This window comes from Serinus canaria, chromosome 1A (genome assembly GCF_022539315.1).
Source record: "Serinus canaria isolate serCan28SL12 chromosome 1A, serCan2020, whole genome shotgun sequence".
In the NCBI taxonomy this organism is placed as follows: Eukaryota; Metazoa; Chordata; class Aves; order Passeriformes; family Fringillidae; genus Serinus; species Serinus canaria.
Window position 1 is genome coordinate 58,130,454 of NC_066314.1, and position 24,373 is coordinate 58,154,826.

Below are 24,373 nucleotides of genomic sequence, written 5' to 3' on the forward strand. Positions count from 1 at the left end.
TGCTACTTATGTGACCCTCAAGGACAAGAGGTGGTGTTGTATAGATTTCCTTTGCTTCACAACAGGGGAAGAAGACCAAAACTACAGAGACTTCACCAACTCACCTAGAAGTCCTCCAACTGCCATCAAACACTTCAAAATGTATTCACAAACAAAATAGATTGTCCCCAAATAGCTTACCTGGAGTTCTCTATTCTCAGCAGCAGTCTTTCTTCTCCTGGCAGCACTGTTAAACTTTACAAGAGAGTGAAAAAGCTTGCCCGCTGCTCCAGGAGTAGATTCCAGCTTGCCTATTGCACCTGCATGCCGTCACAGCCCTGGTCAAAAGAGAAATTCCAAGAGAACCTCCTGGGTCCAAATGTACAGAAATATCATCACCAGTGCAGGAAAACCAAAAGAAATGTTCCCAGTAATTGCCTAATTCATCTTTGTACTAAATACTCTTCTAAGCAACTCTCATTTAGAGAGACTTCAGCAGAATCACAGAATGGTTTGAGTTAGAAAGGACCTTAATGCCTTAATCTAGTTCCAGCCCTCCCTTCTGTAAGCAGGGACACTTTCCACTAGACCAGGTTGCTCAGAGCCCATCCAAGCTGGGCTTAAGCACTTCCAGGGATGGGGGATGCTTTCATGGGTGTGTACATGGCACAGGGAGCCCCAGTCCAGCCTCACACAGCGTCCTCAGAGCTTGTATTTACAGGCTCCTGCAAGCGGGAGGCTGTTTACTAAAAGGATTAGATAAGGCTTCACTAAGCAGGAAGGTGGGCATGCTGTGCCTTAGAAAACTTCTGCAATACAGAACCCAAAACATCCCTGTAGGCAATTCCAGTTAGAAAAGAACCTAGAAAAGAAGAAGGGAGGAGAAATTTCAAACGGGTTAGGCAGAGCACTTTGGCCACAGCTGGATAGAGGGTTAATGACAGAAGAGTAACCAAAGAGCAGTGTGTCCAAGCCACCCCCAAGCAGCCATTGCTTGTACTGGAGAGGTCTGTGGGACTACCTCAAAATACTTTCTCCTTCTATCTCTGAGAGAAAACAACCCCTAAAGCATGGTGCCGCTCCTCCCACTCTCCTGCAGAAGGGAAAGCTGCTCTCCTGGGTTTGGTGGGGACAAGCAGCTCACATGCTCTCTAAGGCTGCCTGGCACTTAGAGCAGAAGCTCAATTCTCCCTGCTTTGGGGAGCACGGTGGTACCTACTAGACAGACATCCATTCCTTTTGGGTTCCAGACTTCCAAGGAAACCAGGACACAGCAGCATTTCTTCTAAGGCATCTACTACAAGGCCCTTCCTTGGCACAGACAAGTGTCATGGGGCTGAAGTACACCTTTTCTTTCAGTATCACTTTGGTCAGTCTGCCATCCCTGGCATTCAGACTGAAACAGAAACCAGTTCCTTATGCACTTCTGAAGTTAAGTAATTCCTTTGCACTTCTGAAGTTAAGTAATTCCTACTCTTTTGCTTGCCCACACATTACGCTCTGGAGATCACAGTCACAGTGGTGGTGATGGGGTTTGCTACTGTCAGCTTTTTCAGATGCTCAAGCAAAGCTCTACTCCTTCCTCAGAGTACTTCCAGAGTAGGGTGGGAAGTTCCTGATGAGTAGGTGGGGGAAAAAATGGGTAAAAACATGTTAGTTTCCTTGAGGAACAGCATGATAGCACCACCAAACTACTTGGGAGTTGAGAAACCAAAACATGCAGGCACAGGAGTTTCTCCAGTGGTCTAGTATTGTGCTCTACTCAGAATTTATTATAAACTATAAAACACAAACACAATTACCAAGTCCCCCACTGTGTCCATTTAAACACAGCTAAGCAAAGATGTGGATTCATGTTTAATGGAATGAGCCACAGGAGAGAAGGCACAGCAGGGCCCACAGCCACATGGCACACTTACTTCCAAGGGAAGAACACCTGACTTCTACATGCAGATCAACAAAGAAATAAATTAATAAAACCAAGTATTCGGCTCAGTTCCTTTAGGACCATTAGTTACACCATCTCTGTTAGGGGACTCTCACAAAACTTCCTGTGAGCCTGATCAGGAAGAGTGCCAAACTGCAGCCCTGGGAACATGGTCCCCTTTTGGGCTGGGATGAGGGTTTGGTTTCAGCATTAGTCAGGGCTCAGGTCTTCACAGCAGCTGAGTGGAAAGCAGCTGCTACAGCCAGACCTGTGAGGAGGAGGAAGGGATGAAGAGGAGGACACTCAGCAGAACCACACCAGGGAGACTGGAATAAAACACACAGAACAAGCCCAGATCAAGTCAAAGAATGTTTATTCATGTGAGGTCAGTTCAGACATGACCAGATTGAAAACCTTTCTCCCTCAGAGCACTCTGGAGAAATCCACAGAACTGAAAACCCAGGACAAGCACAGCAGCAATCCCGAGGCCCTGGACACACCTCACTAATCAGGGGTGGCCCCAAAGCACCACGTGCTCAGTGCAGCGGCTGGGCAGCCTGGGCTTGGCGCTCCATCACTGCTGACACTTCTCAAGAGGGGACTGAGCTGTTTACAGGAAGCCATTTGTTACAGGGGCTGGCCTTCTCCTCCCCCTCGACCCCAGCAACGTCCCTTTCCCACCCCACCTTTCATCAGAAGCTTATCTGCTGCCCAGAGAGGCAGCCAAAAGTTCATCCAGGTTGGAATTTGAAACCAGAGATTCTCAGACACTGTGGCTTGGGCAAACGGTGCCATGATCAATTTTAGAACTAAATTTCAGGGAGTTTTCATTCTATTTGTACAGGGGCTAATGAGTAGCTTGGGATGTGAACACTAACCCCAGGGCATAATTCTGAGAACAGGATGACTGATTCTAAGTCTCCTGCTCTAATTAGACAGGCAAAAATTGGAATGGGAATGAGAAGAGTCAAGAACAGGACTCAGGCCCCATATCAACTTAATGGCATCATTTTCCCAAGCACTGAAATACTTTGAGGGTCAACAAACAGATGCAACAATCACCTCCACCCAGAGAAAAAGACTCAAAAAAAAAAAAGGGGGGGGGCAACAGAGTTCCACATTAAGCAAAGCTGTGCATGGAGACATAACTACAGAAGCAGCAGTCACCGAGCAACCATTCAAAACTGTAAAACCGTAAGGCACTAATGACGTTCCACTCATTACAATCAACACATGACTAAAAATGGACATTCATCAATTAAAAAATAAAATAAAATCAATGCACATTTTTAAAAGGCAACTGTTCCCATTAAAAAAGTTTCAAATTCTCAGCTCCAACTTTTGCTGCTCCCCACCTCCATCCAGGCACTGACTAGTTTGGCAGAGTGTTTGCTCACAAGTTCTGCAGGTTAACACAGACCTATTACAATGAAACGTCTCAAGGCATAAACAGAAATAATTTTTTTTGAGAAGTTACTCAGTGATCCCATTAAGATCACCAATAAATGTTAAGAGCTGTCAGTTGGTCACCCCACTCACCACAGTACTGAAAAGCACTCAAACATCACCACAGCAAGCACAGCCACTTGTTTTTAGTGCTTGCAGGCAGACTTGCATCTACCTTTCCATTCAAAGTACAACTCAAGCTTCCAAACCTTGGAGCTTGAGGTCCCCCATGCAGCCATAGCCACAGGAGCATGAAGGGAAACAGCAGCAGTTGCTCATTAATGCTACTCCACGAGTACACTTCAGCCCCTCTAAGAGCAGCTAGGTCCCTTAAATTCCTTTATTCCATTCTGATCCTGCTTTGCTAGAGATGAGCAATTGCCCAAGGAGCATGAAGTCAGTGACACCAGTTTCCTTCAGAAGGTCACCTCACACCCATTTTGGTCAGTATTGGTCAGGTTCAATAAACAAAGTAGTGAAAGTGTTTGTGTCTGATTACTGACCCCTGAAGCCATTCAAGGATCCTTTAGACACAAAGGACCTATTAAGGCTCATTTCAGAGATTACATAAAGTATTGCACACTATTTGTCTGCTTCAATAGTTTAAAAAAATGAAATCTCATTTCTCAGAGATTAGTAACATTATTAAAAATGTTAAAAACAAATACAGAGGTAACTTCTTCATGTGATTCTACTGGAATATGTAACAGTTGATAGATGGGGATAGCAGAGGTCCATCTGTGCAGAGATTTAGCAACAGCAGTTTTTAAACAACTGGACAGCATAAATCCCAAATAATTGTTTTTGCCCTTTCTAAAAGCTAAGGTGATCTGAAATCTAGGACTATCCATGAACTGCACTGTATGATTTCACCAGCACAAAAGAGCATCAAGATTCATTGCAAGACAGCCTCCTGAAAAGCGTCAGTTTCAAAGAGCTGACTTTGGTCAGCATATCCAGAAATAAATAAGAAAAGGTATAGGAATGAGACACCCAACAGAAGACCCTGGTGTGACTGCTGGAAGGGTCTGGGAGGCTGGGACAATCCATCAGTCTCTTGGGCAGTCCAGCTTAGGTCAGCAGCTCCGTGACACAGGTGGTCTCAGGACAGGTATTTGGTGCTTCACGACTGAGCTCACCACAGGCAAGTCAATCAAGTCTCGTGGAGTCCTTTTGAATCAGTCCAAACCTGGAGGATGTAACAAACAAGTCTCCCAGAGTTTTGATGAGTGTCCCAGCTGTCAGTTCCATACAGCAGTCCAGGCAGAGGGAGCAGAAGTCACTCTGCCAGCATTCGCAAGCGCCGCTCGTGCAGCAGCAGCCTGATCTCCCTCACTATCAAGGGTGAAATGAACACGATTGTGGAACTTGTCTGTGGAAAGAAGCAAATCCAGGACAATGAGCACAGAGCAGCCAGAGCTGCAGTCCCCCCCTGCTCCAATGTGCATCCAAGGCCATCCCAGGAAGACACAGGCTTAGAGAAGCAATGACAGAGCGGCACAGCAGAGGAAGGGCTGAGCTTGCAGGAAAGCTCACACAATTTCAGCTGTCATGATCACCTTTTCATAAAGATGAGCTCTCCAGCTCCTCAGTGACCTTGCTCCTCACCACCTCTGCTGGTTACCATAGTGGCCTTCTCCCTTGTCAGCACAGATGCAAAGACATCTCCGGGCACTTCCAGCAGAGAAGACCAAGTAAACTGTGCAGTGTTCACCACTGTGGTGATGCTGAGGACATCAGGGCCTCAACAGCTCTCTGCCCCAGCAGCAAAACAGAGCAAGGCATTTTCAGTTTAGTTTCAATACCCTCACCACTCTTGGCACTAATCTTCAAAACCTAACAAACTTCAGTTCTCTGAAAATATTAGAAACTATGTATCATGGAGAGGAAGGAGGGAGAAGCCCCACCTTGGAAGTCAGGTGGTATGAGCTTTAGGAAATGCATACAGGTATTTTTGGGCAAGAATTTTTTAAAAAGGTGATTTCTTACCATTAGAATGAAGAAATAGAAAACCCACATCCATCCCAGGTTCTCCTGGATCAAAGACACTGGATACTAAACAGAAAGGGGAAAAAAATATTATTCAAACTGGGAAGATAAACACGGCTTTCAGGCATGACATTTTCATTTTCTAGACTTTGTGGGCTGTTGGCACTCCACACAGAGCTGATCACAAAATCTTCCAACTGATCTTTTCCTGTCAGAAGGGATGACTCAGGACAGCAGCCTTTTTCTGTACAAAACCCACAGTTTCAGCAAAGCAGAGATACCACCCTGAAGCTTTAGAGTAACTCAGAACAGCACAAAGGCAGAATTGAACTACAGTTTCAAAGGGTGACAGATTGACTCTGCTGAATACGAGGTTTTGCACGGAACATTGGGACATAAGTGGATGTAAGTACTCTCAGAAGAACTAAAAGCTCTAGAATGGGTTATAAATTACACAGGACACATTACACAGGACTGTTGCACAAGAGCTGCGCTACCAGTAACTGCTTAACCCTTCATTTAAGCAAGACACTTGAGACTACACTCTGTTCTGAGCTGCACCCTGGCTCAACTGGGCAGACTGGGCCACACAAGAAAACCTATCTCTTATTAGCAGATTTATACTCAGATGCTGCACAAGGGCCTCCTTCTTCACCCCTGGGCATATCAGAACAGGATCTGAATTTCCAACTGCTCATTGTGCATTTGCTGTCACTCACACACCCCCGGAATGACATTGTGGTTGTCTCTGCTGGAATAAATGCAGTGTTGGAAGGGGAGGCAGGTGGAATCTTTCAGAAGCAAAGACCCACTTTTTATGGTGATGTAAGTTTGGGTGGTATGTGTGTGGGAAGACAAAAACACTGAGATGATGCCAGAAGAACACTGAGTGTAACAGTGCACTGATATTTGTCCTCAAAGCACTTGTAATTTTCCATGCTCAGAGGAGATAAGCAGCATCTATCCTACAAAACAGTAACTGAATGATTGTATTTATCAGGCAATCAGTGGAAAGCACATACCCAAAGCTCTTTCTAGAAAAGAAACTCACAAGCCTTGCCTGCATCCTTGGTATTTTACCACCACTGGAGGATGCCTGGAGAAACACTGGCTCCAATCTCTCTACTAAATCCTCCCCAAAGCACCACTGTGTTCTTTCACGTAGCTAACACTTGTATTTGAGAAGAAAACACCCCCAGTGGGCACACTGTCAGCTTCCTCCTCTGCAACACTCCACTCCTCAGACTGTAAGGACTACTGGAGCAAGTGGGGCTGGGTTTACAAGGTGTAAAAGACATCCACAGAAGAAAAGAGAGAGCACAAATAAGAGCAAATTTTAAATCACTTCATAAACACTGTAACATTCATAACAGGTATTCCAATTCTTCTCAGTTATAGAGATAAATGTTTCTGTAAGAGGTTTGCCTATCACCTCAAAACAGAAAAAAATCTCAAACTTCAAAATATTTTTTTTCACACTATGCAAAGCTTTTTGAAGTTCAGGATATGAAAGTCTGTAAAATTCATTTGAATTACCAAAGTACCTTAATATTAGCACTGTGAATACTTAGTTTAGTTCTTAATTATACTGTTTCCACAGGAAACTGTTGAAAGAGACAGGTTCCCTTTGTTGGTTCCAAAGTAATTATTTTTAAAAAACCCCCAACCCTCTCCTTCTCCCCCAACAAAAATTCAGATTGAGGAATGCACTAACATCTGTAACCACAACAGACACTTTTCCTCCTTCTCCAGTCCTCTCTTTTCCTTGGCAGCCTCACCTGGCCCACAGCAGCACCAATACTGCCTGTTCCATCCACAATTCCTGTGACTGTTGCCAGAGCCTCGCTGCTGCCTTTCACCAGATCCTGACGCCCCAGGTCAGCAGAAATTGCAGAACTGATCATGTTAGAAGGGCCTCCGATGAAAAATCCTGAAAGTGACAGGAAAATAGCCTTGGTGCAAAACAAATACATAGATTCTCAACAAAACACCATCAAAACACAGATTTTCTACCATGAAAGCTCAGGACAGAATTAAGTCTAGGGACAGTGCTCAGTGACAAACTGCCGGAAGAGGGGTACCTGAAACACACAGTCATGGAACACCCTGAATATCTGGAGTAGTCACACAGAAACAGCTAACAAGAACTTTTAAATTAGCATGGACACCCATGCTACAGCCTCAGTCTCCAGGGCTTCATGGAAGATATGGAAGGCAAAAAAAAAAAAAAAAAAAAATTCCTGCAACAACAGGACAGAGAGTTCTGAAATAAGAGTGTTTGGAAAGAAAGGCTCTATTCATGCAGGCCTAATTCCATAACACAGCACAGTATGTGTGGTAGCACAAAAAGCTTGTGACCTCTCACAGCACACAGGGTATTTTGGATTCTGACAAACACCCTCAAGTTTGAGCTGCAGCTCATGACTCTGCCATATCCCCACTTCCTAAGATACCAGATCACTGCTAGGTATTTTGGCATAAATCCACCTCCACCATACTGAGCCAAGACAGATCCCCTCAGCTCTAGGCCATAATTCTATATGGTCTGTATTCTATACCTCCCTCTGTAAGGCAGTTTCCCTACAGCTGTTTTCCAAAGGTAACAGACACTGGGGCCCAGTTTCACTCTTTGTGCAAAACCAGCAGAGATGGCAGCACATACAAACACCTTATCACCACCTGGCTGGGGTTACTGATTGTTCTGCAATGAATTTAGATCTCTACCAGCGTAAGAGTGGATTTTGAGAAGTTACCTGTAATTGCCATGATCACAGCATTGATAGGTTTGTTGTTTGGGGAACCTGCAAGAAAAAGACCAGGTGAGTGTAAATAAAACCAGGTGAGTGTAAATAAAACTTGAATAGTAAGAGAATCCTTCATTTATCTCTCTGGGGAAGTCAGACTCAGCTCAAACTCTCTCATCCCAAAGTATTCAGCACTTGAATCAACCCTTTCACTCTTCCTACATTTTCCAAAATGCTGATTCTTCCTTACAAAGCCATGTCTGAACACCTACAGGTTCCCCTTGCCTTTCCAGCAGCATGTGTACATGCTGTTAGTTTTCCACTACAGCCCTTCAGTGCCTTTCAGACAGTTTTCCCTGGTATCTCATTTCCAGGCATCATCTGAATTCCTCACTCCCTTTCCCTCAGGGCCCACACATGGTGAGTTACTGCACAAGGCAAGGTGCATCCTCTGCATATATTCTCAGGCCATTATCACTCCTATGTGCAACACAGTATGGGCACAATAAGGTTTCCTGGTTTGGCTGATGGAAGCTGAATTACCACACTGCAGGAACTTTGGATCACTTGAGGCTTCTGTATCTGCCTGGACAGTAGCACATTTTGAACTAAGTACAAGGCACCTGGGGCTCTGGCTGTTCTGCTACCTAGTCACAAACTTCATCAGCAATAATTTCATGTTTATTTCCAATTCACTTTTTAAAGCAATTAATTAATACAAGAGCCTACAAGAACTCCACCAAACCAAATCCTTGCTATTCAATGATAGTAACTTATTGACCTTACTTCAAGACCATCTGAGTAAGCCTGCATGCTTCCAAAAACCACTGTTCATTTCCAGATCCGGCAGAAATTTCTGCCCACAGAGTTCAAAGTGCTCTATAAAAGTCTGTCTGGACCACCATCCCATTTTGGAGGAACACACAGAGAAGTGAAATCAAATTCCAGTGAGTTAAATCACTCTGTACCACAGGACATTGTCTGAAAACACAAACCTGTCACCCCTAGAAGTGCTTCTTGGATGTTTCACAGAAATTACATCTTCCCATCTCCTCATACTCTGTTTTCCCAAGATTTCTTTAAAAACAGACACCAAGAACTATATCTATCACAAAAGAGGCAGAAACTCTCCAATTTCACCATTTGCAGAAGCCTAAGTAGTGAAGTCTAAGAGCTTCTCCAGCCTCTGAGTAGTGAATATATACTCCAGCACAGATCTGCCCACAGATTCTCTTTCCTCATAGTATAGGGATGCACCTGAGACTTCTTGCTCTGCCAGTTATGGTGTTGACACAATGACAATGTCAAAAATCTCACTGACACTGGCGAAGGATCAGTACCAGAAGGATCAGTACCATAACTCACCACTACAGGGAAATCCAGCCACTCAGAGAATTCATTTCCACCCAATTAACTAGAGAACAGATTTCTTTCTGTGCAGTGCCACACTTGAGCAAAACAGACCAAAAGGCCCTATTCTGATCCAGAAGCAGTCTGAAGACCAGAAAACATAATGAACACAGGCTGTGCTCTGGTTCTCTCCAGGAGGTACTGAATGAGCCTCTTATCCCTGTGCAGCACACGAGTACTCACGGCTGTATCCAAAGAGAGAGCCCACAGCAAAGAGCAGGCTCACTGCTAGCACGGGGGCTCTCTTCTGCAGCACATCAGAAATCAAGCCCTGGATAGTCCCACCTGTTAAAAAAGAAGTCTCACTGTCAGGCTCAGGATGCTGATACCATGAACAAAGCTTGTTTCACTGAGTGCAGTGGCCTCCTCATCAATCCACATTCCCTCTAAAATCCTGAGAGCTAAGCCTCCTGCCCCTACTGCCCCAAACACAGAGACAACAGTAAATTTACATCTCAGATAAAGCAGAGAAAACTACTCATACTGCTTTACTGCGAATTTATTGCTTCTTGTTTTTCTGGCATGCCACTAGCCAATGCTCCTTCTTTCCTTTCTCTTCCCCTACAGGACCACCACAGCTCTAGGAACACCACAACCCTGGATTAAGCAAGCTGAACACTGTGGCTGGCCCCTTTAAGTGAAAGTACAAGAAAAGGCAGCTCTTTCTCACAGGGAAAACATTATCACACAGGGGCCTCACACTCTCTGCTTTCTCACCTACTTAGGGCAGGTGCAACTGAATGCAACAAATGCCAAAGGTCAATAAAAATCACCTTGTGTACCACTGGTACCTCTGCAGGAACTGCTCAGCTGGTAAAAGCCAGAATGCTGAGAAAGCCTAGCGCAGAAAATGCCACAGAGGCAAAACCAGACCCTGAATGGACCCCAACAAGGATGTCTATTATAGGAAAACTAACTGGACAAGGGAATAAAGCAAGAACCTGAGCACAGGACAGTGGAAGTCTAAACACATATACAGAATATACTCTTGATTCTGGAGGAATCAGGTCAGGTTTTGCAGCCAGCAGAAATAAAAGCAATTAGGTTTAATTTCTGAACATAACCCAGCTGGTGCCTGCTCTCCTGAGATCTGCAATGAGTCTGTCCTTAGAAACACAGGACAGACAGGACACTACAGAACGCACCAAGTCCAGATCTCAGTCTGTACCTGTCAGAAAGGAAGTAGCAAGCAGGGGCCCCATTTTGTATACAGAACTTTTCTAGAAGTCCTAGTCAGTAAAGGGGTAATTTTCAAGGGTATGACAGTGCCCTTCAGTTATATGTTAACTCTTTAGGGGGGTCATATACTTTGTGTTTAAGGAAAAAAAATAAGCCAAGCAGCCACAAACAAACCTAGACTTTTCCCACATTAAGTGACCAGATAGATCCCACTGAACACACCTCTGGCTGCATTCATTGTCTTTCATTCTCAAACACTAGGGAGGCAGCTGCAAGGTGTCACTCTCCTGCTCACTCACCTATGATTCCTCCCACATCATACCAGATTGAGAGCTGGTCAGCTTCTGCTTCTTTCCATCCAAAGTTGCTGCTGAGGTAGAAGGGCAGCCAGAAGAAGAAAGAGTAATTCACCAGCTTCAAGCAGGCATAGGCCATGGAGTACTGGAACAAAGAGAGGGCCAGCAAGCAGTTAGCACTTGAGAAATGCAAACAGCATTTCTGCTTATTTCCATAAAGCTCAGGATCCAGCTAAAGCTTTCAGGAGAAAGCACTTCCCAATTTCATGTAAGAAGGCACCATCATGAAAGTTTAATGCTGAACATCAAAGGGAACCCAGGAATACAAAAATCATTGTCAAGAAGGTTATTTTTTTATCACTGAATGCAATGGGTTAATGCACTTTCAGTGTAATCTTGAGAGGAAATGACATTAGGCTTCAAAAACGAAGAAAATTTAATTCACCTTCTGAAGAGAAGGGAGCCAGACACGTGACACGAAACAAGCTTGAGATTTAGTCATTTGTGCATCATGCTGAGAAAAGTTATGTGAAGTGGTTGCTCTGTGCTATCTTGTGCTGCTCAGAAGGCTCATCTGCTTACAGCACCAAAAGAGAAAGCTTCACTCATAATCCCCATGCAGGTATTCCAGGACATGGGATGAAAGGTTTGGCCAAAGCTGAGCACAGGCTTCCAAACCCAACAGCTGAGACAGCTTTCTTTTGGTTGCTAGGCTCAATTTGTCCTTAGCTAGCAGATCTCCTCCTACAGAGCCTTCACGTGTTGGCAGAGATTAGTTCTCAGAGACTGCTGGCCCAGCATGCAGAGGGACAGGTCACCCTACTTCAGTAAAGACAGCAATTCAAGGAACCCACTGGAAAAGGCAAACAAGGATGAAGATGTTAAAGCACAGCCTTTGAGGTTCTGTGCATATAGACACTTGACTTTGAATTTCAAAAAGCAGATCTTTTTATATATTATATTCCACAAAATCATCTCTTCCGAATTTATATTATTTTAATAGATACAGACTTCTAAGCTGTATTATTAATGCTTTTTCATTCTTACAGTACACAAACTAATGTCCACCATACATGGAAGACAAGGGGATGTTTGGTAGGGTTCTCCTGCCTCTGGGTGTGAAAAGTGCACTGTACAAATGATATTTATTACAACACGCTAAGAAACTGTCTACCAGATTGTCTGAGTGATTAAACATTGAATTCCTAGAGGCTCAGGGGAAAGCTGTCTGTACTAAAACTCTTCCACTGTATCACTCAGCAGGAGATGAGAGGAGCTACAGAAAAAATATGTCAAATAAATTATTTGTAGAATCTTGACATGGCTTTGGAGATTCTCTCAGTATTTGGTCTCTCACCAACCTGACATGGTAGCCCTGTTTGGCTGGGGACTCAGCTGACATCAGATAAACTCCAACTCAGAGGTGTTCGGGTTGCTGGATTAGGGTGTGGAACGTGTCTCCAAAACCCAAAGTTCAAAGCAAGCAACCTCAGGTGCTGCCATCTCCTTTTGCTCAGGCCAGTGAAAAAAGTCACACATCAGCTGAGCAGACACCATCACTAACATTTTCTGTGAGGCATTTATCCAGAGTAGGAAAGAACTCAAGATGGGTTTGCTTTCTTTTGCCATCCCTCAACTACAGCCCTAACAACAGGACTGTGGTTGTCCTGCACTCAACACACTGACAATGCACCCATCCCTTCCAGATTTTCTGTTGCCTTAATCACAACACCCAACTGCCTTGCTCATTAAGGGTACCTGACAACACTGCCCACTCAGTAGTTCTGCTCCATGGTAAATCCAGGCAGTTCCCACTGCTCTGCTGAGCAGCCACTCTGCCCCCTTTCTTGTACTGGTTCTAGTATTCAGGGGCACACAGAATGTGTGTCCAGCTGCAGAACGTTGATGCTTTTTCTTAATGACAGGTTAACTTTTTAGCTGAATATGAATTGGGCAATACTGCTGATACAGAAGCACAAGTTTTCTAGGGACAGGACAAGGATATGTGGGAACTGCATCACCAGACCTTGTTTCCTGTTGCTCAGAAAAAACCTTGCACACTTTGCCAGATGTTACATCATGCTGATTCAAGCTTTTCAGGCCAGCTTTTTGCTTTAAGATAACTAAAAAACTTCAAATCTCAGAACCAGTGCCACAGCGCTCTGTTTGATGCTCAGTTAGGAGTGAAAACCCCACTCCTCAGGGCAGGCATCTACCTTACCAAGGAAGCATCCTACAGCCACCTTTGGCCATGGCCTCCCTTGCAAAGTCACAGCAGGAAGGGCACAATCTCTGCTGCACTAGCTCATTCCATGCATTTCATGAAGCAGGATGGGAAGAGCAACACACACCACACATCCAGACAGCATCATCCATGTACACAAGGATAGAAGGCCCAACCCCAACATTCTAACAGCATGAGACATCAGACACCAACCATTATAACATATGGTCAGCATATTAACAATGATGTGTACAAATCCTGACAACACAAAAAGACAGCTTTATATTCAACAGTTAAGTCAGCTCTTACTTAAGGATCTATGTCCTCACCAGTATTACACCAGGAAGGCAACAAGCCTGGAAAAAGCCAATGGCCTTGGGCTGGTTGTCATTGTCAGTTGCTTGAATGGAGTAATTCTGGTCATCATCATCTACATCATCATTGCCCATTAGGGGTCTGTTGGCATCTTCTTCCACACTGGCTTCGTCTTCATCTGCTCCAAGCTCAGGCAGGCCTAAGTTTTATAAGGAATAAGCAACAGGAAAAAGAGGCCACAGCCTCTTCACCCTCTCCCCACTCTAAAGCTATGCTCACTTCTTTTAAACAATTCTACCTTCCAGCAGTTCCCTTGCTCTCCCATACCTCCATCCTCCTTTGGCTTCTAGATGGTGTTCTGCAGTGCTGCCAGTTTCTACCCTGTCTTCTAGGGCTCTTGAAAGCACTGTGTGATCCTGGCGTTGGCTTTGTCTGCTCTGAGTGTCTGGCCATTAGTTGGAAGACACAACAAATTAGTGCACTTCCCCCCTTACTGGGGGGTTGGTATCCTCAGCCCTGGTCCTGGGTGCCACCTCCCTGGAGAGTGAAGGCTGAGAGTAGCAGCAGGGACTCAGACACCTGCTGCCTGTTAATGCCTCTGCTGGAATGGAATGCCTGGGAACTGCACTGTGCTTCCTGGGATGCAGAGCACTCTTATGAGCACACTTTATGGCAGCTTTAGAGCTCCCAACTTTACAGCCTTTGCAGGCACCTGGGAAACCTCCTCCACAGCCCTGTCAAAGCCCCAAAGTTCTTTTGTTTCCCTGCTGCACTCTGACTTGCCTACCACCTTCTCAGAGAAGAAACATGTCCGACCCAAGAGTTATTTATCTAGCTGTGGGAGACCTGCAGACCAAAGCTACTTTCCCTTCCCACTGCACACTTAAGGCTTGCCATAGTTTTCTCCTACAATAGCCAGTTATCAGTTTGCCTGCTGTTTCTTTAACAAATACTGATGTTTCAGGTGAAGAAAAACAGATAATTAGGATAATTAGGCATATGCTAGTGGAGATGTTAGAGCCAGGCTGTTTTATTTTGCTTTAAAAAACATCCAGACCCTATTCACGTGACACATGGTAGCATTTAGTGTGATCTTGGGAAGTAAAGCATTTGCTCCATTAAATGCACTAAGGTGCAGCACCATTTGATAAGAGGCCTGAGGATAAATGCTGTCAGAATGAGTAGTACTCCATGGGAAGCTGCAGATCTGCTCTCCATGAAGGGACTGAAATAGCACAGCTCTTCCACTCACCCACTTCCTTCGGCGACGTCAGGAGCCCGAAGAACACAATGACTCCTCCAGCAAACTGCACTGAGGCCGTCACCAGGAAAGCATACTGAGCAGAAATAAATAAAACATTCTTTTCTAAAGCACTTTCAGTCACATACACCTCCCTCTCTAATGAGGGCTTCTTTACATTCCAACCTCATGAGAGAGCAAACACAGCTACAACAACCCAGACTGCATCCATGACACCTGGAAACAAGTGATCTCTGCAACTCCTGAACAGGCTGGGTCCTATCTAGGCTCATCTGTACTGAGGTGACAGCAGTGAGGAAGGAGCTGAGCCAACACAACCAGAGATCCAGCTCTATTGGAAGGGACTGCTCAAAGAAGAGACAAGCACCAAATTGAGACAAGGATGCTCAGAGCCTTGATCAATCAGATTCTTGAAATCCTCCAAAGACAGATCCTCCAGGGTCTGTCCGCTTGCTCCAGTGCTAAACATACATCATAGGAAAATGGTTTTCCAAACATCCATATAGAACCACCCCTGCTTCACTTTACACCCACCGCTTTTTGCTCTCTCAAAGTGCAGTCCTGGAAAGAGTCTGGCTCTGATTTCTCAGCAAACTTCTCCCAGGCTTTGGAAGGTTGCTCTTGGTGCTCTAAGCCCTCTCATGTCCAGAGCTGGCAGCTCAGCTCTGCCAGCCTGTCCTCAGAGGCCCCATGCTATGAGATGTGCTGGGTCACTCCCATTCCCTATGCTCAGTTGTCCACTGCCACACAGCCTGGCCTCTTGCCAGCCACAGCAGCTATGCCTCCATGCCCTTCCAGCTCCACGGACTCCAGTCAACTCAGAACCTGTGATGGATGACTCTGAAGAGCACTTGAAGCCACCCAAACCAGAAGAAGGTATAATGTGACATTAGAGCTCCTTAATAACATCAGTCCCTTTTATAGAGGAGTCTCAGGCTCATTTCTCCCAGCTTGGAAGAGTCAGGAAAGGAAGAGCCCTTCTATTCTGCCTCCACAGAATTCAGGAAGATGAAACTGGATACATGAGGCTGTTATTTCTCAGAGACAGGAAAAAAAAAACAGTGTCCCATTCAGACATGCAGGTGTAGCTAGAAGCCAGGCAGCAATACCTACCTCATAGCCATACTTGAGAACACAGGAGGCAAGGAATGCACCAAGGATATTTCCCACAGATGCACAGGCACTCCAGAGTCCAAAGACAAAACCTCTCCTGCAGAAGGGAAAAAAAAATTGAAGCAGAAAATGCAAGGACAGATGACATTAAGAACACAACAAAAACAAAACATTCAAGTGAACTTTAACTTATGAATAAAGTTACACTGTTTTCCCTTCCATTTCAAAGGGGCTCAAAGAAAACAAAACACATAACAACTTGGAGGTGCAAAATAGACAAGCCAGGAACCCTGAAACATCTGCGTTAAAGGAGAGGGAGCTGGCAACAAGGTTACAAACTATGACTAGAGCTCCTCTGCAATACCCCAAAGTGAGAGTAGAGCCTAGGATGATTCAGTTATCATTAGCTCTCTCTATTGCTGACAGAAACAGGTTTTTCAGTGGCATGAAAATTAAAATTCAGTCACTCTACACTATGGGATTTTTGAAGTTTGAACCTTTGCTTTTAACACATACAGCTGTGTTCACACCAGGCTGTTCTGTGGCTCCACAAAAAAGTGAAAGAGAGAGAGAGAATGTAACAAGTAAGGCATATTTTATCCTACCTAATTTTAATTATGATCTAACAGTTGGCCTTTCTGGTTTGAGAATTTCAGCTCAATCTGTTACTCAGCATGCCAGGTAAGTAAGTCACTGAAGAAAACTCAACTTACCCAGCTTTTCCAAACCAATTTCCCATGACAGCAACTACACAGGGCCAGCCAGTGGACTGCAGCAAGCCATTCACAACCCAGAGACAGCAGTAGAACCACTTGTTGTAGAAATGCAACCATTCTGTGAGTGTGCCAAAGGAGAACACCTAGAGGAGAGCAGGGGGAAAACAGAGAAGACACCCTGAGGCTACTGCTGAAATACAAGCAGGAGTGGGGTCCTAAAAAGAGGAACAAGCTTTCAGGGAGCTGTGTAGGGGCCAGGGCAAGGCCAGGCTGGCGTTTTTTGAGATACAGCACAGGGCTCACAGCACCCTCTGCTGAGCCAGCACAGCTCTGACTCCAGACAAACGTGCTGTCATGGCACTTCCTCTCCAAAAGACTTTTGCCTCCCCAAACAGCACAGTAATAACAGGAGAAGAGAAGGAAGACACAAATAGTTTCAATGCCAACACTAAAAATACAGCAGCCTCTTGATCTGCTCTTGTACTGACATGCTAATCCATGAGGCTCTCTGCAAACACAGAGCCCTCATGGGTCATGTATCCTCACCAAACTTAACACAAATACTACAGCCAGCTCTCAAATTACCAAGTGCTCTAACCCAAAATAAACACACACTGTGGCACAGGGTGCTTGATGCACACTTGCAGTCATGTGTCTGCAGAGCCCAACAGGCCACAGTGGTGTTTGTAGCCACTGGTAAAACAAACACACTCCACACATTTTACCACTACTTTAATAACCAGAAAACCACAAGATAAAACTGATTTACACTTATCTGAACTGGCTTGAACTTGAACACAAAACATCTTTTGTTTTAAGCAGACATTCTTTTTTGACACATACCCTCCTGGCAATTATATAAAATAAGTAAATGAGTGCCTGGTATTGTTAGGATGTCCTTTAAAGAACAGAGCTAAGATTGTGTTTGGAAGCAAAAGCCTTGATAACAACATACACAGTTTAAGAGATTAAGTTATACTACAAAACACTCCCCAAAAGCCCATATACACTAATCTTGAACAAAAGCTGTTCATCAAGTCTCTAGACAGTGTCTCAAACTCAGGAGTTTCCTTCTGACACAGTGTCCAGAGCTAGACATTTCAGGAAGGGGAGAGTCATCTATGCTCCACGCTTTAGATAGTGCAGTACATGCATCCAGCACCAAGTCAGACCTGCAGGCTTTGAGCCACTGAGGTACAGCTACAGCTCATGAGCAGATTCACACAGAAACACAGCCTCTTCTCCCCTACAGCAAAACCCTACCCAGAAACTCTAAAGCAGATTTTTAAATCCCACTACTATGTTCCAACTTACCACCAGAGCAGAGGAACACATGCCAAAAGACAAAACCCAGCGTAAATTCAGGCGGTCCCCAACTATGCCACTGACAAAGAGACCCTGAGAACAAACCACAGCATTAAACAAAGCCAGAGGATTTGCACCTTACTGCTGTAAGAATTAAAATCACATAGAAAGGCCATACTAATCCAAACACTGCTGAAACATCAACATAAAGTTTGATTCTAACTATTTCTCCTGCCACCAAAGAAACCCTGCTTGTAGCTGCTCGTTACATTTCTTGTTTAACAGAATTCAGCTGAGAACTCTTGGAGAGACAGAACTAGTCCACCCCAGTGACAGGGCTGTAAGAAATTCTGAAGTGATAGTATTTCCCTTGTATTTCTTAACAAGCATCTTCACATGACTGACAGGCATGGGCAGAACTAACAGAAACTGAAAGAGGTTTGGCTCTGATCTAAGCTTTTTATTGTGGGTGTGATCTTCCCAACAAGAGTCAACCAAAGCTGAGCAGCTTGGGGTTAGTTTTACTCACCACAGCATAGGAAAACAAAAAGATGGTGTCCAATGTTCCCAGAAAGAGAGTTGCTTCTTCTGCACTTGGAAATAAATGGCTGCTGTTCCAGAGCTACAGAGGGAAAATTTTGACAGGTAACTGGGGAGAGGCACAGCTCATTCTACTCTTTTTCAATGGAAACCCCAGCTCCAAAGCAGAACAGCATCTGGCCCAAGCAAGCTCCCATTTCTCCAACACTTTAGTTATCAAATCAGTAACAATTCTGGCATTATCTTCAGGCAGGAAATGTCCAGTGACACTCTGCTTCACTTCTAAAATGCAAGCTAGCAAACCAGAAGTGAGAAATGCTCCTTTCACCTGGATCAAGACAAATGAGAGGCAAAACAAACCCTACTTCTAACAAGCATGCAACTGTTAGACAGCTTCTTACTCTGAAACACTGATGAGCATTTTAATGAATAATACAATAAAGGCATATTCTGTTTTATGTGCAGCATCTCCTCTGTACTTCACTTGCTGTCTTCACTAAATGAATAATTCCCTAAAGTATTTGTGGCAGCAGCCAAAATAAGAAATGACAGAAAACAAACAGAAAAGAAAGAACACAAAAGCAACAAGGGGAAGAAATAGACTGGTTGGAAACTATTTTCAACAAACTCCAGTCGTCACTAATGTTGCTGGGTTTTGTGCTTGCCCTGAGTTTCACTTTAGTTTCAATATGATCAAAAAAAGAGAAAAAGTCTCACTTGTCCCCAAAGAAAGATTAGTGACATCAGATAAAAAAAACCCAGCAAGTTTTGAGGATAATTTGAAGAATTAATGAAGTTAATCAGAACAAAGTTTTCCTCCCTTCCCACCATGCCTCCATTAGAAAACAAACAAACCCAACACAAGCCTGACCTACAGATGTGTTAACTCAAATATCATCAGTTTCAGCTTGATTCTACCTCTGCAGGAGAACATCCTGTACAGACAACACTAATCATACATCCACTTAGTTTAACAGATGTAACATAAATTGGTAACTAAAGGATCAGTTTGACCATTTTTACTGATCAAAAACATGCATCTCAACATCCATCAACACCAAACCATCCCTATATTTTAAAAAATCAAAACAGCTTCCAAAATGTACTAGTTGTTTGAATGCTAGTTAAAGAACTAAATATAAACACTTTGCATTTCATTTTAGCATCCCTGAGGTGCTCACTCCTTTTGGCCTTACTATAAAATCCTGAACACATTACAAGTCAAATGCACTGTTTTCACTTATCACAAGAAGTCAGCATTTATCAGCTTTCTATTCCTTCTGTCAAACATTCAACTAACCAATGATTTCTAACGCAGGCAATGCTCCAGCAGCTGACTTGGAACTCCCAGCCCTAATAGATCTCATGGCTTGTGGCCAAGGTTCCGATGTGAGATTTCTTCCACTTCTCAAAAGCATCAGGACAAAGCACTACAAAAAAACCCCAAAAGCCCTAAAAACCCCATGGTAGGAACCAGGAGGTAGTTCTTGCCTTCCTATTTGTGAGAACCAAGCAGTTTAGAACTTCCTTTTCTACAAGCAAGCACTGCCAAAACTCCCACTGCTTTAACTGAAACCAGGATTTTACAGACAAGGGGTACTGGATGTTCAGGATGGAAACCAGGCCTTTCAGAGGCAAGATCAAATGTCATTCTTCACCACCAACTGAGGATAACAGCTATCACAGTCAGACAGCTCTCTTCCCTCCTAGTTTGGCTTTCCTTTTAAGAGGGTGGCAGCAGCACCACTGCTGCAGAGAAAGCACAGCCAGGATTTCACAGGACTCTGTAAGTCCATTAACTGCTTTGGTTTATTGCCTCCAACCCTTCAGAGGAAGAGTCCCTCTTCCCCCTCCTCCATGCTACTGCCTACTGCAGACTCTTCTGGCCCCCCTTTCCATTGGAACACTGCAGCTTCTTGAGAAGTTTCTCTCTTGGCACCATTAGGGAAGCTTTCAGCATCACCTGGTGATCCACAGAACTACAATGCCAACACCTGAAGCTTCCACTCACATTCTGAGAAATGAGGAACACATAAAGGGGCTTCTTCAGCCTCACAAGCTCAGCCCACTGGCAGCTGCCCACCTTTCCTAGCACTCCCTTCTCCCTTGTGTCCTTACCTCATACGGCCGGAGCTCGGGGGCCGTGCTGTTTTGGCAGGAGGGAGTCCATTGTCTGGAAATGCTGACTTTGACATTACTGAATGTCTTTCTGGAGGCATGGAGCAGGGAATAACTGCCAGGAAACACACAGACACAGGTTGGCCCAATCTCCTCTGGAGAAAGGGTGGAAATACAAATCTCTGAGCAGAGGTACACTCAGCCTACCTGAAGAAGGTCAGCAGGAACACAACAATATGATGGTGGGTGCAGTGGGACACAAGGCCTCTGTTGGCAGGCTGCCTCCGTAAGCCTCCAGGCACAGCCATGCTCCTGGCAGCCCTAGCCCTGCTCCTGCCTTGGCCACAAGGGCTGGATGGTGATTAAGTCATTCTTCTTCTCCCTTAAACAGAAGAAGATGGGAAGGGAGGAGAAGAGAAAACCAATTTGAATTAAAACACGTGTATGAATTACAGCTCTGTTCCCCAAACAGCTTGAATCCAGATGGAACAACTCCATGCCATGCCTTTCCAACTTGTTCCACACCACTACCCATTCATCACTTGTACATTCCTCAGTAACTTCTATGGCTTTAGGTGTATTGTTATTCCCATTCTGCCAGTACCCTCATGGCACTTCTTTTTTGGTTCTCTCCTAGTAGGTGCCTCTTCAGTGCCCAGGACCAAAGGAACACCCCCTGGATGTACCAGTTTCCAGCATTCTCCCATTACAGACCATTGTGCACCATGTACACACATGGCGCACTACAGAGTGACCATAAATAAGAGCTTTCTGCTGCTACCTGGCTGGACACAGACAGGTGATGAAGCCACAAGAGCAGCATTTGGCTATGGCTGGAGAAGGGTTTGGGATCTGACTGCCTCATTAAGATGTTATTGAAGGAATATGCCCAAGAGTGGATCTGCATAGATGGAAGAAGGGAAGTAGCTGTGAGGACAGTGATGAAATCCAACAGCTAGAATCCTTTCCTGTTTATTCTCAAGCCTGACATTACAGCTCCATCAGTCCCTAACTCATTAGTACAGCACACAACAAGTCACACCTTCCTATCCCTAAAGGACATGGGTGACACCTGCCTCAACCCGAAGACAATCAAAAACTATCAGTACTGAGGGAAGGCCATCACAGACACACAGTTTCCTCATGCTGCTCCATGTCACACCACTCCAATGCCCCAGCTGTGCTGGCATGGCCAAGGAATGATGTTTGCTAACAGGTTTTGGGAAAAAGCCCCACTGGGCAGTGAGGGGATGAATCTCTCTCCACACATTTCAGAAGACATGCCAACTCCACAAACATTCTGAGAGCTGATGAGAGGTAAACTAAAGCACCATCCCATTCCCCCAAAGGATCAGCACTGAAATAAGACAGAATATAATGTCTTTGAGTCCTTTTGCATCCACAGGTGTTGTTTGTAATTATTTGCACATCTAACAGAAGTCTTTTCAAGTTCAGCTTCATAACCTTACCTGGAGAAAGTAGAAATCATTGCCCAGACAATCTCTCATCCAAATTTCTGCTGCTGAAAACTCTTTATTTCCCACAGACTTTCTATTCCTTCTTTTAAAGCTTTCATCAAGACACCTTCCACTGCAGGCAGTCTCCCTTCCCTGTTCTCTCAGTGGTGACACATGCCTGACCAACAGCAATATCCAGCTACTGCTGGATATGTGAACCACTGTGGAAACTGACATCACATCTGACCTCCAAAAACAGAGTGTGGCACGGAGATCCTCTGAGTAACAGAGACCCAGCTATGACAGCTTTGAGACACCAGAGTCAGATTTAACCTACATCATGCCTGAACACCTCCATTCTCACCCAGGGCAAATGCAGTGAGTCTGTACAAGACCTGACACCTCTCCACCAGCCCAGGAGCTCTTGAGCCACACTGCCACTGCTCCAGCTGGCACACAGCACCTCCTTGTAGGGACACGCGTCTAGACTGCTTGGGTTCACACAGAAGGAAAAAGTGCCTACAGCTGGAGCTGTGGGAAGGCCAGACTAGTCACAAAGAGGCAACTTTGCAAGCAGTCTTGATACTACCTTAATTTGAGGTCCCAGACCATTTCTCAGCACCAGTGAATGAAGACTCAGAACCCACACAAGTACCCCACAGTGCAGCAGTAACCCTACAGCTCTACAGCCCACACCAGCTGCACAAGAAGGGAAGCCAAGGCACTCCAGTTTCCCAGCTCCACGGTCCTACAGGCCTGTGAGCCACACGGTCTGCTGGTCAAACACAAGAGGTTCCTTGGCACTCTCCCCTCCCACCAGGCAGATAACAGAGCTGTCCCCAGGAAAGCAAAACACTGCCAGTTGTGCAACACTGTGGGGAAAAGTTCCTTCCTTGGGTAATCAGTTTGCAGCCCAAAGCACAAGATTTACTACTTGCTTCATGTCAACATATGCAAACGTAGATCTTATTTGTCCAAGATAATGAGTCCTTTTAAAGCTAAGACCTGGTTTGACCCTAAAGTCGCCTGATTTTTTTTAAACAGCATTTGCTATCGAAACAATCTGTTCCTCAGAGTTTCCCAATCTCAGGTCTTCTTTCTAGAAGGCTTTCTGGCACAGGACACTTTCACAGCGTAGAGATAACCATGAAAGATTTTGTTTTCCCTCTATCTTCATCCTGCCCTTTCTATAATTAAAACCAGCATTCTTCTTAAGCTAGAAAAGTCTGTAACCAATTTTTTCTTTAAAGTTAGTCTTCTAATTATTGTGAGAACACCACGGTAACTTTGTGGTGGAGGAAGAGCAAAAGCTCGGCAGCAGGATGACCCACAGACCTCAAAGAAGTGAAGCACATGCTTTTAAGAAAGGAAGAGGAGTGCTTTTAGAGTGTTAGACTGCCTCATCTAACCATTTAGCACTATTTGCCTACAGCCAGCCGGTATTCTGAGTAAGCTTTTGATAGGCTTCCACCCTCATTTGTTAAGTTCTCCTCAGTGTTCTGCCTTATCCTTTCACTTAAAGGCAAAATAAGACACCTTAAGTTCAAAATAAACACCCTTAATGCTACCCTACTGCCCTCCAAAGCCGGCAGGAAAGCGCAGCCTTAACACTCCAAAGTGCAAAACAAACGAAAGGATTTTTTTTTCAAAATAATAATAATTAAAAAAAAAAAAAACTCCATCAAAACCCAAACCCAAACAGCCCCCCACACACCTATGCCATTTTCCCAAAGAGACAGAAAAGAGTGGCACAACCGCAAACCCACCCAGGGCCCTCGGCAGGCAGCACAAGCAGACCGTCTGTCACCGCGGATGCCCCGCCGGGTGCTCTCCGGGCGGAAGGACAAGAGGCTGCCCCGAGCACCCGAATGCTCCGAGAGAGCTCCGGGCTGCCGGGGAGGCCCGGGCCGCGCTCCCACCCCGGCCACGGCAGCCCAGCCCGGCCCAGCCCGAGCAGGGGGTGAGGAGGAGGACGCGGCTCCCTCCGGGCGCTGTGGCCACGTCCTCGGCGGGGCGGGGAGCGGAGCCGAGCGGGCAGCGCAGCGCAGGTCAGGGCAGGGCAGGGCAAGGCTCTGCCGCCACCGCCACCGCCTCACGCCCCGGGGAGCCGCCCAGCCCCGCGTTCCGCGCCCGGCCCCGCGTACCGTGCGCGGCGCCCAGCGCGGCCGGAGGAAGTCGGCGGGAGGAGGCGGCTCTTCCGGGCGGTCCCGCGGAGCGGCGGGAGCTGTAGTCCGGCCGCGGCCGCCGCTGGGGCCTTGCCCACCCCCTGCGCGGGGCGGGAGCGAGCGGCCCGGCCCCTGTGCGGCCTGACCGAGCCCGGGGCGGGGCGGCGGGGCAGGGAAGAGAAGGGAAGG

The 24,373-nt window shown here is 45.5% G+C and overlaps 1 protein-coding gene across 4 annotated transcripts; it reads right to left on the bottom strand.

Moving 5' to 3' along the window:
• Positions 1-275: 275 nt before the first annotated feature.
• Positions 276-24,254, bottom strand: SLC37A3 (solute carrier family 37 member 3). Of its 4 annotated transcripts, none has more exons than XM_050987934.1 (15): positions 23,786-24,087; positions 20,770-20,944; positions 20,563-20,677; positions 18,434-18,526; positions 17,914-17,997; positions 16,597-16,742; positions 15,884-15,980; positions 14,762-14,846; positions 13,524-13,708; positions 10,974-11,115; positions 9,679-9,780; positions 8,095-8,142; positions 7,120-7,271; positions 5,342-5,407; positions 276-317 (listed from the first exon to the last, which is right to left on the bottom strand). In XM_050987934.1, the coding sequence occupies exons 2-15, from the start codon at positions 20,868-20,870 to the stop codon at positions 291-293; spliced, it is 1,443 nt and encodes a 480-aa protein (XP_050843891.1). In that variant the 5' UTR covers positions 20,871-20,944; positions 23,786-24,087; the 3' UTR covers positions 276-290. The 4 variants fall into 4 exon arrangements, with proteins under 4 accessions (XP_050843891.1, XP_030093934.1, XP_009092381.1 ...); XM_030238074.2 differs by lacking the exons at positions 276-317; positions 23,786-24,087 and adding exons at positions 2,263-4,724; positions 24,164-24,254; XM_009094133.4 differs by lacking the exon at positions 276-317 and adding an exon at positions 2,263-4,724 and having other exon boundaries at positions 23,786-24,085.
• Between the last annotated feature and the right edge of the window lie 119 nt (positions 24,255-24,373).

Excerpts from the sequence above, each read along its gene's own strand:
- SLC37A3 (XM_030238074.2), bottom strand. The coding sequence starts at position 20,870 with ATGGCTGTGCCTGGAGGCTTACGGAGGCAGCCTGCCAACAGAGGCCTT. Across the intron at positions 18,527-20,562 it reads CCGAGCTCCGGCCGTATGAG|CTCTGGAACAGCAGCCATTT; the intron begins GTAAGGACACAA and ends TTCCCTCTGTAG. Across the intron at positions 15,981-16,596 it reads AATTGGTTTGGAAAAGCTGG|GAGAGGTTTTGTCTTTGGAC; the intron begins GTAAGTTGAGTT and ends TCCCTTCTGCAG.